Source organism: Berghia stephanieae, chromosome 5, assembly GCF_034508935.2.
Source record: "Berghia stephanieae isolate SIO BIC M18660-M18661 chromosome 5, UCSD_Bste_1.3, whole genome shotgun sequence".
Classification (NCBI taxonomy): Eukaryota; Metazoa; Mollusca; class Gastropoda; order Nudibranchia; family Aeolidiidae; genus Berghia; species Berghia stephanieae.
Window position 1 is genome coordinate 77,102,405 of NC_088364.1, and position 18,942 is coordinate 77,121,346.

At 37.8% G+C, this 18,942-nt stretch overlaps 1 protein-coding gene across 2 annotated transcripts in view; it reads left to right on the forward strand.

The window, feature by feature from the left end:
* The window catches only part of LOC144973638 (transmembrane protein 26-like), an 81,895-nt gene that overhangs the window by 28,386 nt on the left and 34,567 nt on the right, over positions 1 to 18,942 (forward strand). For both annotated transcript variants that reach the window (XM_078916339.1, XM_078916340.1), the window contains exon 3: positions 11,275 to 11,503. In XM_078916339.1, the coding sequence (XP_078772465.1) occupies positions 11,313 to 11,503 (191 nt within the window). In that variant the 5' untranslated portion in view covers positions 11,275 to 11,312. The remainder of the gene's footprint in view (positions 1 to 11,274; positions 11,504 to 18,942) is intronic.

Consider the following 18,942-nt stretch of genomic DNA (forward strand, 5'->3'; position numbering starts at 1 on the left):
ATATTATCTGTTAAACACTTTTTTTTGCTTTTTATCCCCGCCTTCCTCTTCTTGCGCCTCTTCTTGCATCCACACCAGACGCCCTCTCCTTACATTTACATTGTTTCCATATTTGACGGACGCTTAAATGACCTAATTAGTGTCGAAAGCGCCGTTAAACACCTAAAAACAAACAAACATTTCCACATTTGACCGGCGCTTAAATGACCTAATTAGTGTCGAAAGCGCCGTTAAACACCTAAAAACAAACACACATTTCCACATTTGACGGACGCTTAAATGACCTAATTAGTGTCGAAAGCGCCGTTAAACACCTAAAAACAAACACACATTTCCACATCTGACGGGCGCCTAAATGACCTAATTAGTGTCGAAAGCGCCATTAAACACCTAAAAACAAACAAATATTTCCACATTTGACGAAATTGGATATTTTGTAAATTTACATATTTGTGTTTGTGTTTTTTTGTCTCCTGACGAAGGCCAAGGGCCGAAACGTTGTTTGTTTTGTGTTGTTCCCTTATATATGAGTCACATCTACTCACTTTATTTTTCTCTACATTTTACGGTATCATTTAGGCACCCCTACCTTTGGTTAAACACTTGAATTTTGCAGTTATCAGCTATATGGAGAAAATGATGCTGAATTGAAAACAATGGACACCTAGTGGAAGAACACATTACCACGCCCCTCGGACAGTCGTCCGATTGTAAACAATGACAGTCAGTGCTAAATAAGCGAACTGCATGGTATTACTATCGATGGTACGCGTTTATGTAGAAAACTCATTAGTTCTTCACTCCTGATCAATCGTACCATTTCAGAAAACTATGTGTAATCTATTATAACGTTTATAGCTAGATAATTTCATTGAGCGAATCTGGTAAAAGCTAATCACATACCTAGCGGTAGATAGAAAAACAAGAATAGAGTGTGGAGTGCCGCCATCTTCCTTCTTTCTATTGTTTGTAAACAACAATCTATATTTGTCCGAACGGGTTTGAGGGTATCTCACAGATCCCATGTTTTGATTGGTCAAAATCTACTGGTAAATTTACCTCAAGCATCATTTGAGAGAGAGAGAGAGAGAGAGAGAGAGAGAGAGAGAGAGAGATAGAGAGAGAGAGAGAGCGAGAAAGAAAGAAAGAGAGAAAGAGATAGATAGATAGATAGATAGATAGAGAGAGATATATATATATATATATATATATATATATATATATATATATATATATATATATAGAGAGAGAGAGAGAGAGAGAGAGAGAGACACTGGATAATATCAAAGAATGGACTGACAACTGGGCGATGAAAATAAATGCAGTGAAGACAAAGTTCACAATATTTAGCCTCTCCCCAAAAGATGAAAAAGCAAAGCTACGTATTGAAGACCATGAATTGGAAAAAGACGACGCACCAAAATACCTAGTAGTCCATTTTGACCCAAGAATAACATGGAAAAATCAAATCAGCAACAGTCAGAAAGTTGGGGTAAAGCGAACACAACTCTTGAAAAAACTAGCTGGAACAACTTGAGGAGCTAGCTCCGATATACTGAAACAAACTTACACAGGATATGTGAGACCAGCGCTAGAATACGGGATATCTGCATGGGGAAACTGCTCCAAAACTCAAATGGAAAAACTGGACAAAGTGCAAAACAGCAACATGAGGATAATAAGTGGAGGAATGAAATCGACACCGATTCATGCAATGGAAACCATAACAGGACTTACATCTCTATCAGAAAGAAGAGAATCAAAAATTTTGAAACAATACACAGACGTGAAAACAATGACAGATCAGCCTCTTCACGCTAGAGCGCAACAAAAGAAAACTAGGCGGCTGAAAAGATCCCACTTTATTGAAAGAGCCCAGCAAATTGAAAAAGATCACGAACTTGACGGAATAATGATCCAAAAATGCAAAGCAAATATCAGAGTACCAATTTGGAAAAGGCAAAATCACTTGAAAATCAAGACTTCCGTTGGTGACATTTCAACAAAACAAAAACACGGTGAAGAAATCAAGAAGTCTGTACAGAAGTGCATTGATTAAAACTACCCTGGAAAAAATGGACAAGAATCTATACCGATGGTTCATGCAATAAAGAACACACGTGCGGGGGCCTGGGAGTGCACATCGAGTACACAAATGGTCAACAAAAGGAGATCAGCAAACCGACTGGTACTCGCACTTCAATCTACAAGTCAGAGGCAGATGCAATCCATGAAGCTGTTAAGCAAATCCTCTCAGAAAATGAAAAACCAAGACACATAGTGATTTTAACAGATGCTAAGAAAATTCTGGAGGATATAATGATGTCTCTTGCGGATGATATAGACGCCTTGGTGGAAGACCTCATGAAGCTAAGCAAGTTTACCAACATTGTACTGCAGTGGATTCCAGGACACTGTGGGATACTTGGAAATCAGATCGCTGACCAACTGGCAAAGGCAGGCAGTCGCATGCAGCAACCCTCCCCAATGTACTCAACAGGAGAAATTAACAAAATGGCCAAATTTATCCAGTCTCAGAGATGGAGAGAGAAGCACCCAGAATACAACATGAATGACCCAATCAAGGTGCTCGACAGAAAGGAACATGTCATCATCTTCAGACTGAGAACTGGACACAACCAGTTAAAGGAACATATGTGGAGGATGTCCAGAGCAGGTGCCTCTGGACAATGTGACTGCGGACTTGAAAATGAAAATGGACATCATGTCCTAATGGAATGTCCAAAGTACAACCAGTTGAGAAGGAACTTCTGGCCTGACCCAACCCCATACTCAAAGAAGCTGTACGGCAGTGAGGACGACCTCAGGACCACTGTGGGCTTCATTCACCAGACCGGACTGACCATGTGACGTGACGGGAACGAAGAAGAAGAAGATATATATATAGAGAGAGATAGAGAGAGAGATAGAGAGAGAGAGAGAGAGAGAGAGAGAGAGAGAGAGAGAGCAACCAGAATTATTTTTTTGCCATCTTGAACACTTACCTATTCTGTAACATTGACTTTACCCTTCGCATGCGTGTTTTGTGTAACTGCGCATTGTTGTTAAAGTGTTTTATATTTACATATGTATTTGTGTGTGTGTGTATGCGTGCATGCGTGAGTAGATATGTTTGAGAGTTTTCCTTTCTTTGATGTCAACAATGTCAGACGCCAGATAATGTCAGATATTTACATCTATACATCACACAGGAAAAGAGCAAAGGGATATGACGAGTTAACAATAGGATTCAATAGTCTGATGTCACGTCCGCCCAGCAACCAGCAGCTTGGTTCTAAACAAAGAATATCGGTGCTCTTTCTTCATCATGCTGGCTGGACCGTTTCACATGTTATGTGATCAAAATGTATAAGTCAAAACATGATCAGATTTATAATGATTTTCTCCTCTGGATACACTTGTATGCTCGTTGGAGGGAGAAGTATTTCATAAGGGCGGTGATGGAGATAATGGCGTCCGCTATTGTTCTAACAGTATAGAACCAGTTACGAGGGAAGTGACGTCACGACTGTTGAACTCTAATGCTAATGTTGTTTACATTACAACACTAGTGAGATATTTGAGCTGTTTTTATCTCAACAAACACAGAATCAGTTGATAAGGAAACTGAACTAAGAAACGGAAAACATAGTTAGTCTCTTTGGTTCATCAATAATAGGTAAGTTTAATAGATTTCCAGCAGATAAATCATCATTAAAAAAGTTCTCAAGGCAATGGCGTAACAAGTCATGAGAATAAAAGCTGAAAGGGAAACCAGAAAATAAGAATTTACGAGCGAGCTTGTCACAATATTTTGGTAATTAAAAAATACATAGATAGTAAACATAGTATTTACTTCTTTTTCGTGCTATCTCCCCCCCCCCCCCCCCCCCCCCCCCGCTCTCTCTCTCTCTCTCTCTCTCTCTCTATCTATCTATCTATCTATCTATCTATTATTTCTAGCTATCTATCTCTCCCTCACTTTCTCGCTCCTCGCTCTCTCTCTCTCTCTCTCTCTCTCTCTCTCTCTCTCTCTCTCTCTCCCTCCCTCTAGTTTTATAATGTACAGTTTAATTACTGATTTCCTAACTTGTCACCAGGATAAGATCTCAAGACACATCTCTGGCCTATCCTCGTGCCCTTCCTTTACCGTCAACAGTGGTTACTTAGGCCATCCGGGGTTACTTAGGCCATCACTTAGGCCATCCGGGGTTACTTAGGCCATCCGGGGTTACTTATGCCACCCGGGGTTACTTAGGCCATCCGGGGTTACTTAGGCCATCACTTAGGCCATCCGTTGTTACTTAGGCCATCCGGGGTTACATAGGCCATCCGGGGTTACTTAGGCCATCCGGGGTTACTTAGGCCATCCGGGGTTACTTAGGCCATCCGGGGTTACTTAGGCCATCCGGGGTTACTTAGGCCATCCGGGATTACTTAGGCCATCACTTAGGCCATCCGGGGTTACTTAGGCCATCCGGGGTTACTTAGGCCATCCGGGGTTACTTAGGCCACTTCGTAGAATAAAAAAGGTTGCTTTAAAAAAAGTTAAATTCATGAGTGCTTATTAGATCTATTGGGTTCTAATTATTTACAAGATAAAAGCTACATGTAATTTATCTTTTAAAATAAGCAATCTTGTTTTCAGTAAGTGGCCTAAGTTACCCCGGGTGGCCTAAGTAGCCCCAGTTGACGGCATTCTTTGTTTTACTTGAGTGTTTATAATATAGGGCAATATCCACCAAATGAATTCTATACCGACAGCAGTCACTAGTCACAGGTAGGGCCCGAGATGCCGCTTGGAAGGCGCAATTGGATTCAATAGTCTGATGTCACGTCGCCCAGCAACGGCGACCATCGTGGGTTCTAAACAAAGAAAATCGGTAATTTCTATTCTTCATGTTGGCTAGAACGTTTCATATGTCTTGTGACCAGAATGTGTAAAAGTCAAAACATGATCAGATATATAATGTTGGGTTTTTTTTTCCTCTGGATACGCTTTTATGCTCGTCGGAGAAATATTTCATTAGGGCGTCCGCCCTTGTTCCGATAGTTTAGAGCCAGTTACTAAGTTACTCATGACTGTTGAAGCGTATTACAATCAATTATCAACAATGTTACCAAGTCATAAGAAATTTTACACATGAGTGCGGTGAGACAGATGGAGTGAAGAGCCTTTTCCGAGGATTCAACTGTGTTGCTGTTGGCCAGGGATCCCCTGTAAAGCGCTTTGAGCACATTTAGTGGATATTGCGCTATATAAAAAGCTCAAGTATAAATAAACCTTTTCCTCCTGCTCATTTCGACATAATACCGTTTTTGGAACGCCAGGTCACATATAACTAACAGATATGGGCAAATTGTGGATTAAACGAAATTTCTTTTCGGTGTTCAAGATTTGTGTGTGTATGTGTGTGTGTGTGTGTGGTGTGTGTGTGTGTGTGTGTGTGTCTGAAAAATATATCATTATTAATTTAAGTTATAGACGGATCATAGGTTCGAGCTTATTGTCTTGACATTAAGAAGAAAGAGGCACCAAATGCCATTTTCCCTTTGCTCTGAATACGTCCGGGAACAAACCTCACCAAGAAACTAATCAAAAGTAAATAACATTATCACAGGTCGGTTCCGGGAAAATATATAACTAGCTGTGTAATGATAATATTTACATAATCATAAAAGGTTGAAGTTAAATCGAAAACGGTAGGGGCTGCCTGAATCCTGTGATCGTGAAAATACTAACGAAAGAATGAAAATGGAGAGGCTTCGTATGGGGACAAAATAGACAATGGACGTTTCGGGTATAAACCTTTTGTCAGCACAACAATTCCCATACGAAGCCTCTTCTATTTTCAGTAATTCGTTAGTAAGTTAAATCGAAATAACATACACATGTTTACAACGAATTTCCATTTGATTTACTATTATGTTCAATTTCCATACTAATACCTCAGTTGTTTCCCTTGATCGTCGGAGTGAATGAAGATTTTATTTCAAACAGCTCAAGTCTGTCAGATGCCCCTTTAAGTACAAGAGCTTTTACAATGGAAGGAACAAAGACGACGTCACTCAGCTATTTGTTATTGTTTTAAGACAGCAAATTAGTGATTAGTCCTCACTAAATGGGTGTGTCAATCAGAATATTAACGTTTAAGGTTACACACAGTCATAGCTAGGTGCACAGGGGGTGGGGACAGGAAAAATCTCGACTCTCTTTGTGTATGGAACGAGTGCTCTATCAACTGAACCATCGAGACCTCCAGCTCAAATAATCAATAATTGACAATTTTACGACTCAGAACTTTTGAAAGAAGTTTTTTGTTTGTTCGGTTTGTTTGTTTGTTTTTTTTTTTTTTGTTTTTTTTTTGTGTGATTATTTGTCTGTTGGTTTTGTTTGTTTTGTGGGAGGGTGGTGGTGGAGAAGGGGGGGGGGGGTCCATAAAGGATTCCATTCAGAGTTGAAGAAAATGCGTGTGATCTGTCTTGAATTTAAATTTGATATGGACCTGACTTATGGGTTAACTTGACCTCATCGGGAAATCCCTCTATAAATCGATCTTTAATTGATTGCGCGGAAACAAAATATCAATTCAAGCTTTTTTATAGCTCTCCGCCAATAATTTACATAACTTACAGACGACAAAAATGTAATATGAGGAAAGACAACGATCAGTAAATGAAACAAATAAAACATTATGGCAGTAGTAATAATAGTAGTAGTAACAATATCGGTCACAATACAAAGGGATAACCCACACCGGAGACTGACTCCGACGACCCGGCACTGCCGTCCTCTGCCGTCTTCCGGATAATGACGTCGGGCTCGGACAAAATACTAAAAATAAAGAGAAGAGCCGCTAGACCGACCCATACCAAGCACCCGACGTCTTCTGTCGTTTTTTTTTTCGAGCGTGGTATGGGTGTGGAGAAGAGACGGAATAGAAAAGTTTGTAACATCTGGGATGATCGAAGGAAAGAGAGCAAGAGAAAGACAAAGAATGACTTATTTAAATAACCTAAGAATGGCCAAATGTGATTTTAAAAGCATCACAGATTTCATGCGCACCGCAGATGATCGTGATTCGTGGAGACAGCTGACCGGCAACGTGCTCACCCACGATGGATGATGATGGTAGGTAGGTCTAGCGACTCTTCTCTTTATTCTTAGTATTTAGTCCGTGCCCGACGTCTTTATCCGGAAGACGGCAGAGGACGGCAGTGCCCGACGTCTTTATCCGGAAGACGGCAGAGGACGGCAGTGCCCGACGTCTTTATCTCGAAGACGGCAAAGGACGGCAGTGCCCGACGTCTTTATCCGGAAGACGGCAGAGGACGGCAGTGCCGGGTCGTCGGAGTCAGTCTCCGGTGTGGGTTAGCCTTCATACTCTCAATACATTAGCATTACAGAATTTAACAATTACAAACAAAAAAAATGACAAATACTATTTATTATTCAAATCCTTGTTGGGCGTTAGAAGTGGCATTGTTTACAGGGCGATTTGTTGAGTGGTCTTGACTTCAAAACCCCATAAAAGAGGATATGGCTTTGGAGAATAATTATGAATTGAAACGATTTCTGATGCCTTCGATATAAAAAGGCCTGTGTCAACAAATCGTTTTAAAAACTGTGTGCAAATAGATCGAGATAACTAAGTGGACTTTATTTTTTCAACCCAGCATCGAAATGAAGGAGGAAAATGATGTGGTTTTATATTATCAGAGTAAAACATAAATTAGTTTGTCATTCCAAAAAAAACCCAAAAAAAACAACACTTTTTGGTGGTTTTGTATAAATTTGCAATATAGATAGAATATATGTAATGATTAATTTATCCGGCACGCAGAATTCACAAAGTATCTATTCTAAGGCGCTACACATACAAAGACAATAGTTAAGACAAATAGTATTAGTAATAATAATAGTAATAATAATAATAATAATAATAATAATAATAATAATGATAATAATAATAATAATAATAATAATAATAATAATAATAATAATAATAATAATAATATAATAATAATAATAATAATAATAATAATAATAATAATAATAATAATAATAATAATAATAACAGGACAGGATGACCATTTCTGGCACCTTAACCACCCCAACTGGTCAGAATACCATTTTTTTTTTTTTTGCAATAGGCCATATATACTAAGTGAAATGTGTTTTTCGACAACCAAATTATCGCGCCAAAAACTAATTTCTGAATCAATAACAAAATAAAAACATAAGTTACAGCCGAGATATTATTTGCAAGTCTGATTTCGAACACAGAACCGTCCGATCCGAAAGCGAGTGCCATACCACTAGAGCACATAGCCTTTAATGTGATATCTATGGACTAGATGAAGAAAAGGAGCAAATATTATATTTTAAAAAAATAATTGTGTGATAAAAGAATATACGTGATTTGTTGCATTGAATTAGATCGTCTAATTCCAATAAGTGTTGTAATGTGTCATATCTGACAAGTTCAAGAGACGCAAAATATCAGCTGGAAATTATTTAACAAAAAATATTTCAAGATTTATCAACTATCTATCTATAACGTGAAAACCACGACATGTTATCAAAATGTTCAGTTCTTCAAAAATGTTACTATTCTATTCTTTATTGTGGTAACCTTGCTTATCAAGTGTTCGAATTCCATTAAAAGATTCCCTGTCGTTTTCAGATTGGTTCCACGAGTTCACAGATGTGTTCAATAATTCGTAAAATGGATACCAGTTCAATTCAGTTTCTTATTTATCTTTGTCCCTGAGTATATGGATCAGTTCTATGATAAACACAAATAACTCTGTTTTTAAGTTTTGCAGAACTATAGCACGAAATAAACATTTTTATCTAGATCGAGAAACCAGTTTTCAAAAAATCGTTTCAAAATCGTTTCAAAATCGTTTCAAAAAATCGTTTTCAAAAAATCGTTTTCAAAAAATCGTTTTCAAAAAATCGTTTTCAAAAAATCGTTTTCAAAAAATCGTTTTCAAAAAATCGTTTTCAAAAAATCGTTTTCAAAAAATCGTTTTCAAAAAATCGTTTTCAAAAAATCGTTTTCAAAAATGAGTATAACAAAATTTTGAACTGATTTTTTTTACTTTGGAGGGAGAAGGGAGATTATTCGTGGCTTTTATTTGATTTTTTAACGATTCTGTTTTTCCTTGAAACGTATATACCGACGTGTACATATATACAGGTCTGACGCGAACGAAAGTATGGGCCTAGTTTAACATTGTTGTAAATAGACACTATTTTGCGTCGTTTAAAAAAAAAAGATTTCCACAACAACAATGGGCCCATAATAAATTGGGTTATCAGGCCTGCAAATAAGTGAACGTCGGTATGTACCGGCGTGTTAACTTATTGGCAGGTCTGATAACCCAATTGTTATTGTGTCATCGTTGTAGTGGAAATACGTTCAAACCAATGAAATATATAAGTCCACTACAACAACGTTAAAACAAGCTCATAATACGATTCAACAGTCGTATCGTCACTTCCCTCGTAATGACGCATGGTAACTTAGTAACTGGCTCTAAACTATCGGAACAAAGGCAGACGTCCTTATGAAATATTTCTCCGAAGAGCATAAAAGCGTATCCAGAGGGGAAAAAACATTATAAATCTGATCATATTTTGACTTTTACACATTCTGATCACAAGACATATGAACATTTCTAGCCAGCATGAAGAATAAAAAGTACCGATTTTCTTTGTTTAGAACCACGATGGCCACCGTTGCTATGCGACGTGACATCAGACTATTGAATCCAATTTCGTTCGGTGTTATCAGAAATGCAATGCTGTACACACATAGGTTTGTACCATAAACCAGTGGGTTAATACTCGTCGAAGTACAAAAGCTGTCAGATTGTTTGTTTAACTAGTTTCTTTGTATTCCTGTTTTACAAAAACCTTATCATAATAGTTGGTGAAATCTATGTCAGAATGTAAGCATGATGGTCTATGGTGACTTATGACCAATCCGAAGATCTCAAACTCTGATATAAAATACGTATTTAAAATTTGTGCCAGAAAACTCGTCCTTCAAATATCAATCGATTAAAATAGATAACCCTCAACTTGTCATAAAATCTCAAAAATTCGCGAAGTCCCAGGTTTGGGAATTTTTGCCAAGATGAGGGGAGGGTCATTTCAATCGATCGATATTTGAAGGTTGAGCTTTCTGGCCAAAATTCCAAATACGTCTTTTTTTTCAGAGCACGACAAGTAATTTCATTGTTTTTATCTGTCCTTAGATTTTGGCATTTCTGTAAAAAATTATAGAAAGAATCATCAAAAATACCTGGCTCAAATTTCTATGATGAGCTCTTACTGCTGTCATTTTAACACATATTTCTTCACGCGTAGAGATTCGAGCCTTATTGTACAATATTGAGTTACCAGTTGTAAAATATGTGATCACTTCCACCATTTTAACTTCTTTTTTTTTCTTTTGTTCTACATTCAATATTCTTGAGAAGAAACAGACGATTAACAAACATCCTTACCCCCTGCCCCACTCCCCCTCCAACCATCATCATTTTTAACCAATCCTGAACGAGCCTCTTGATACTTTCCTGGTTGTGAAAATTCGACGTGCACTTATTTGCAGGTCTGATAACCCAATTCCTTATAGGCTCATTGTTGACATGGAAATCTTTTTTAAAAATGACGCAAAATACGGTCCATTACAACAATGTTAAACTAGGCCTTATAAAATTAATGCTTTCAATTAAATCATCAAGTTTGTTTCTTCAAATTCAAAAGCATAAAGTTCGAAATACCAACCTGACCAATCTGCCCTAATAGTCAGTTTTTTCCCAATCTCCATCATTTCGGTATGTTACTGTTTGGAGGCGTTGGGTCACAATTAATTGTCCTTCATCATGCTCGATATTTTGTGCGGCTATTCAATGGTCTTGTGATATGCACTCGCCTTCGGATCGAAAGGTCCTGGGTTCGAGGCCCGCTCTAAGCATCGCATTGTTGAGTCCCTCGAAAAGTGGGTTTTACTCACATTCTCTCACCGTACTCAGGTGTAAAATGAGTACTTGGCCGGTAACAACGTTGTCTCCAATGGAAAATATAATGTAATATCACCTAACAGGCGTCATGTCTCGTCCTTCACGTTAAGCATTGCTCTTGGTTGAGGACCCCTTGTAAAGCGCTTTGAGCACGTTTAGTGGATATTGCGCTATATAAATGATCAAGTTTGATACCATCTCCATCAACCGTTTTTTCTACTATTAATATTTCCCCAGATTCTGTTCGAAGTCGCCCCAGCCCGATCAAGTCCAAGATGTTGATGATAAAGGTTGTGAAGGCCATCATCGTCCGGGCCGCCCTGTTGCTCCACCTGACCATGACTGTATGGCGAGTGACGGTGGACCTCAAAGACGACATGTACTGGCTCATGTTTTGTGCCACGTTGCCCTTCGTCATCGAGTCCTTCTACACCGTCATCAAACGGAAGGGAGACGACTTCTTGCTGTAAGTAGAGTAATGTAAATGTGGGGTTTCATTCGTCCTGTTTTGTTGATAAAGGGGAAACCCGAAACGTTCATTTGATCTGTTTTTCTAATTAAATTGAAGCTTACATTCAACTTCACGTTATTATTTATTACTGTAAGTCGATGGTCTCGATTTGGTGGTTTATTTCCTGTCTTGTTTTTGTCTTGGTCTAGTCTCATTATCATTGTTTCTCAGTGACAGCGTGGCTCAGCAGTACGATCTTTGCTTCATACCCGAAAGGTACCGAGTTTGATCACCCGCCGCTGCTCTGTGTGGCCTCGAGCAAGTCACTTCGCCTTAGCTCAGTTTGCGGCGCTGCACTGCGGCTGACGCCTGGGTTATTCCAGTCTTCTCTTGGAATAGACCCTAGAGACAAGTTTCCCCTATGGGGTGAATAAAGGGAATTTATTTATTTATGATTTATTTCTTATACTTGTAATCTCAGGGAGAGACATTATTTTTCGAATGCTAAAAACTCTTCTAGGTTGCTGTAAGAGCAGCACTCCCGTGAGATAGGGTGAGGTGACTTGTTTAAGGTCACACAGTTCAGCAAGTGGTACCCGAATCAGATCGGTACCTTTTGGTGGCAAGGCGACGACTGTACTGCTTAGCATCTTTAATTCAGAACTGTGAGTGGAGCAGTCACTATGTTGATAACAACAAGAGATGAAGTGAGTTGGAAAGTGCCAGAAGACAATAGAGAATAAAAATGTGATGGGGCGGTGATGGGGGTTTGAACCCGCGACCTTACTGGAAGTAGTAGGGGGAAGAGAGAGCTCTAATAATAACTAGGGTTAGAGACGATATTTTTTTGGGATCGTGGATAGCTCATACGGTAGAGTCTCCTCGGCCAGGCGGAGTTGTCGTACCAGTAAGGTCGCGGGTTAGTGAGTATTTCTCACAATATTTTGCACATAATGATAAAGGAATTGCATGGCAAAACCTGACGACACGGTGCTTTTGTTTCAATAATTCATGTTAAGATTGTGATTGATGCTCAGGAACTGTGGGCTGTTTACTCCAGGTGATAGGCAAGCACTTACGGTGGCTATTGATTTTCGGTTCACGATCAGCGGTTGATTTCATGGCCAAAGCCAAAATATACTTCATTTTAAATTTTCGAGTCACAACCCCCCCCCCCCCCCCAAAAAAAAAAAAAAAAAAAAAAAAAACAAACAAACAAAACAAAAAAAAAAACAAAAAAAAAAAAAAAAAACAACAAACAAACAAACAAAAACAACTTAAATGTTTAGTTAATAAAGCATTCCATAACTGACGTAATTTTCAAAAGTGTAAACACTGTATGTTAATTGAAGAACTGACGGCTCGTACTATACGATAATTGTTGTTAAATGGCATCCATGTCAATGGCTTGACAGGCATGGCAACACGAGGTCACAGAGCAACCGTCAAATTGATCTTACTTATTTACTGCCCATTGTTATGCCTGTTGGCATTTATTATTAGTAGAGCAGCAACGAAGGATATATTCATCTTATCATGGTCTGTGGCCATCATCTTCATTTCAATTGGATTCAATAGTCTGATGTCACGTCGCCCAGCAACGGCGGCCATCGTGGTTCTAAACAAAGAAAATCTGTACTTTTTATTCTTCAAGCTGGCTAGAACTTTTCATGTCTTGTGATCAGAATGTGCAAAAGTCAAAACATGATCAGAGTTTTAATGGTTTTTTTCCCCTCTGGATACGCTTTTATGCTCGTCGGAGAAATATATCATAAGGGCGTCCGCCATTGTTCCGATAGTTTAGAGCCAGTTACTAAGTTACCATGCGACATTACGAGGGAAGTGACGTTACGACTGTTGAAGCGTATTGACATTTAGTTGAAAAACAATTTGGACCAAAATAAAAATAAATGTCTTTTGTCAGATAGATAATGAAAGATAAACTGTTAGAGACGAATAGCGTTTTGTTTTCTTTTTGTGTTTGTCGTTGGTGGGGTTTTTGTTTTGTCTTTTTGTTGTTGTTGTTTTTCTGTCTACCTCCCGTGGATCACTTCGCCTGTTGATGTCGTCTTGCAAGGGTCTATAGAATAAATAACGACGATTAAAAGAAGCTGACAAAACAAGTTATTTTGTTGTTGTTGTTATAGTTGTTGTTCTTGTTCTTGTTGTTGTTGTTGTTGTATTTTACCCTATGATAAAATGTATCAGCTGCGATAATACGCCAGAGGTGTTCTGTAGCTCTTGAAAGAAAGTAGAAAGCAGCTGTCTCTCTCTCTCTGTCTCTCTCTCTCTCTCTCTCTCTTTCTTTCTCTCTCTCTCTTTCTTTCTTTCTCTTTCTCGTTCTCTCTCTCTCTCTCTCCATATCTCTCTCTCTATGTATCTATGTATCTATCTATCTATCTCTCTTTAATTATTTCTTTCTTTTTTTTTTCCTCTCTCTCTATCTATCTGTCTCTCTCTTTTTCTTTCTTTCTTTCTCTTTCTCTCTCTCTCCATCTCTCTCTCTGTCTTTCTCTTTCTCATACAAAAGTACAAACACACACACACACACATACACACACACACACACACACACACGAGCTCCTGAAAACCACTACACTTGCAACCTATTCAAGATCAAATCTGTAAGCTACAGCACATAAAAGTATAAAAGTATTCGCAGAATTTCAAAAATAGAAATAATAGATGAATTAAAGAATATCAAGAACTCAAACGACATTCAACCAGTTGATTTGTCCAACAAATGTGAACCTTCGCCTCAAAACGGTATTAAGTCGGGATGGTTAAAATTTTGAACATTGAATTATTAGCCAGAAATATCAGACTTGTGTTGAGTTTGTATGTTTTATTGAGGAGAATGGATACAATATTTTAGGGTGCTAATGCCAACAATTTATATTTTAGACCAGTTTAACATTTAATTCGGCTTTTAAGCATCTGGTTCGTTCCGATATAATACCGTTTTGAGACGATGGGTCACAAATGTACAACTCCTGTCATCTCTAGCCGCAGTCATTATGTCTGTCCATAGAAGTCCAACACTGCGTGAATGTGATCAAGGAAAGTCAATATTTTGTCAATATGCTCATTCTCAGAGTTACAATTCTCTTTATCGGAAAGTCAATACAGAAGAACACTCACAAAACACTTCTTCTGTATTTTGGGAGGAATCTGTTGTTATTTATTTATTTATTTTTACTTCAAATATTAATAAATTAAGATGATTCTCAATTTAAAAAAATTAAAAACACCTGTATTAAATGTCACTAATTGACATCTTGAATACTCTTGACTTATTACCAGTTAAGGACGACGAGTCACAATCGACGTCCACATATTAGCAGGTCTGATTGCCGAACTCAATCATAGGCCTTGATTTAACATTGTTGTAATGAACTAAAGTTGACGTTGGTTTGAGAGTATTTCCATTACAACAATAAACCTAAAACAATTTGAGTTATCAGACCTGCAAATAAGTACACGTCGGTCATAATTCATCATTTGTGACCCATCGTCTCAAAACGGTATTATGTCAAAACGATCCATATGCTTAAAAGCCGAATTAAATTTTAGACCGGTATAAAATACAAATTGTTGGCATTAGAAACAATGTGCAAGCGTATATGTTCGTGTATGGCTGTGTCTGTATTTGTAAATGTGTTGATGTTTATACCATGAACCAAACTGAGCATTGTTTACCTCACATGAATTGCCTTTAATTTGGACAATCAAGATGATTATTATTATTATTATTGTTATTATTATTATTATTATTATTATTATTATTATTATTATTATTATTATTATTATTATTATTATTATTATTATTATTATTATTATTTTTATTATTATTATTATTAGCACCCTACAATATAGTATCCATTCTCCTCAATAAAACACAAACTCAACACAAGTCTGATATTTCTGGCTATAAATTCAATGTTCAATGTCTTAACCAACCCGACTTAATACCGTTTTGAGGCGAAGGGTCACATTTTATTATTTTTTTCCGAAAGTATTTTAAGGTTTTTTGTTGGCCGGATATGCTGGCTCTTTGCAACCTGCAAATGTTGTTTAAACATGCATTTAAAGCTTAGGGTTTTAAGATAGGGTTTTTTTTCGTTTGTAAATTATACGGGACTTGTTGATGGGGTTTTGTAAGCGTCATTCTTGGCCCTGATCAAATGTCACATTTCCTGTGGTAAACAATTCTACGAATGAACAGTCAATATAGAATAAAATATTGTCAATAAAGACATGTTTTTCCCAACAAAAATATCACTCTTTGTTAAATGGTTGTATAATATTTCATCTTTGAAGAGGTAATCTTCATTTTTGAGAAGGGGAAGGGGGTGGGGGGGGGGGGAATTGATCATGAGGAGTTTTTCCACATTTTAATATTTCAGAGGCAAGAAGAGTTAGTTTGAATGTTATAAAATTGTGACTCGAGTCAGTCACTTGCTGGGTTCCAGCAGTATAACTAAGTGATCCGATTTATGAAGAAATAAACAGCAATGTCCTTCAAATCGGAAAGTCCCAGGTTTGAGAGTTTTCGCCAAGATGAGGGTCGTTTAAATCGAAAGATATTTGAAGGACGAGTTTTCTGGTCAAATTTTTAAAGGACATTTTTTTTTTTCAGAGTACAACAGTGAACTGGTTATATAAGTCTATTAACTCTTTAATGTTACGACAAGAATGACGCTTACACAACCCGATGATCGAGTCCCGTATAATTTACAAACGAAAAAACCACTATCTTAAAACCTAAGCTTTAAATGCACTGAACTCACTCCAGTCTGTTTCAAATCAAAGGCGAAAGGGGTATTTTTAACCAACAATATTAGTATTAGCATTGTGTTTTATTGATTTCCGTTACTATTTTGCCCTCTTTCCTCCTATTTCCTTAAAGTTACTTTTTTGTCAATTTTTCGACACATTGTTGCAGAGCTTATTTTTGTGAACACGATATAGAAGATAGATAGGTCCTACTCGTTACTATCTGTTTGAAAAATCTATCTTTGTGTTGGGTGAGTATATGAAGTTTCGGGTATAATTAACCAGTAGATTTTTAACCAATCAAAACACGAGATTCGTGACACACCCTCAGAGCCCTAACCCGGATATGGCATTCGGACATGGCTAGGTGGTTGTTTATAAACAATAGTAATGGCTGTGTAGTCTTAGACTAAGCCTGATGCAGAATCCTTTAAATTAAAGAAAATATGGGTAAAAAATGTCAATGGGGCCTTCGTGACAGCGACAGGTGATATCCAGAGAGATCGGGAGGCGTACGATTTTTTCCTTTTATCAAGCCGTGGATCGACAAACCTCGATGCAAGCGATGGATCAGGGCTTGCGCTCGCCCTCACAATCAGCTGAATTTAGCGAAGATCAACAAGAACCGTTACATTTGTTCTAAGGTAAGTTGATATTCAACACAGTTTATATCAATCATTATCATATTAAAATTGATTTTTTAATTTTTTTTTGCCAGAGTTTGTTTTATGATTCTTTCGGTAAACATCATTTCTCTCTTTCACTTTTCACGTTGACTTTTAGAGTTAGAGTCTTGACTCCCGGCCAGTTGGTCTAAGTCTTAATCAAAATCAACATTGTAGAAGTAAGTAGAACGATCTTAGAGACTTATAGAATACTTTATTTGAGCCGTTCATTTATTAGTACAGTTTAAGACAAGTAGATACGATGTTTATCTCTTATTTACCGTACGGTGATAATAGCCTGACGGTGTGTGGGAGACTATTTTCACCGTACGGTAATATCTTGGTGGACGATTTTCACCGTACGGTGAGAATAGTGTGGAAGGTTATATTCACTGTACGGTGATAAAAGTGTGGGAGACTATATTCAATATAATGGTTAGGCTATATTCACCGTACGGTGATAATAGTGTTGGAGACTATATTCACTATAATGGTGTGGAAGGCTATATTCACTGTACGGTGATAATAGTGTGGGAGACATTGACAGTAGATGTTACTGTTGTTATTCTTCTAATAATGACAAGAAAACAAGAGAAGATACATGTTTTACTGATGCTGTCAAATCAAATAATTTCATTTTATCTTTCCAACTTAAATTGCAGCATTTCAAAGATGGTGAGCCGACTAAAAGATTCCCCGATCCTGAACTTGCTCAGTCAAGTTATCGATTGGAATCAATATCCAAAGTCAAGAACAAAATTAACACCAAGCAAACGTCGGCTTTAACCTCTGAGGGTGAGGGATTCTGATCAGGGAATGGTATCAGGGTGAGTTTTTGACCGTTATCTCATGTGGCTATGGGTTTTTAAATTCTCAGTGTGTTTTCTTATTAATAATGACATTTGTTTCCTGAATTCAACAAATCAGATAGCAGTAGCAGGTTAAGGTAAATGAGTTGAACCCTGCTTTACTGTTTGAAATTATCAAGGGTGATAGTGAGTGTTGATCAACGTGTCTGATTTTGATGATCAGGTTGAAAAATAAAATTTCCACGACCCCCAAAATTGAGAAAAGGAAAAGTAGTCTTTTTTTTTCAGAGCCATAGGACCAATGTAGCCAGATTTTATTACTCCAGTTTTTACAGTGCATGTCATCCTTCTGGTGGGATGCTGCTAGTTTATCACAAAGTACTTTCCTCAAGACTCAAGGCCTAACAGACCAGCCACCACTGTGTGAACAAGAGACATGGGTCCAGAATCGAACCAGTTCCCTTTGCATGTAAAGCGAGTGCTTTACCAACTGAGCTATCGGAACCACATAATTATATGTAAAAAAAAAAAGAAGCACAGAAGAGATTATTTTAACAGAGAGAAGATTTACAAGGAAAAAAATATCATCTCCCAAAACAATAACTACGCATTTGACTGTTTCCCTCCCAGCCAGGATAAAACCAAGTATGTATGTAATCTCATTCCAAGACAAAGACAGAATGCAAGTTGGAAAACAGATATACGGGGATAGAAGTAGAAGACACAGTATGTACCTGCCCACTATGGAAGGCCAGGAACCCCACCCAAGGAGTAAATTTAGCATTTATTTGCTTATTGTCTTATGTTTAGCTTTGAGATCTCGGGGTATGACATTCTGACTTGTTTGAGTCCCTCTGTGACTGTCTGTGCAATAAGTTGGGTCCTTGGAAAAAAGCTCTTTACTTACTTTTTCTTATCATAAATAAAAACCTGGATCTTTTATAAACAGCAATCTCCACTAAACATGCCAAAAACGCTTTACAAGGGGTCGACAGCAACACTCAACATGTAGGATGAGACACGACACTTTGGCGATATTGCACTTTTTTTTTGGACAGTGACAACGCTGTTGACCAGTTACTCATTTTACACCCACATAAGGTGAGAAAATGTGAGTAAAGAGCCTTTCCAAGGGCTCAACTTTACACCACTCGGGATGCGAACCCAGACCTTTTGGTCCAAAGGTGTATGACCTACTCCAGAC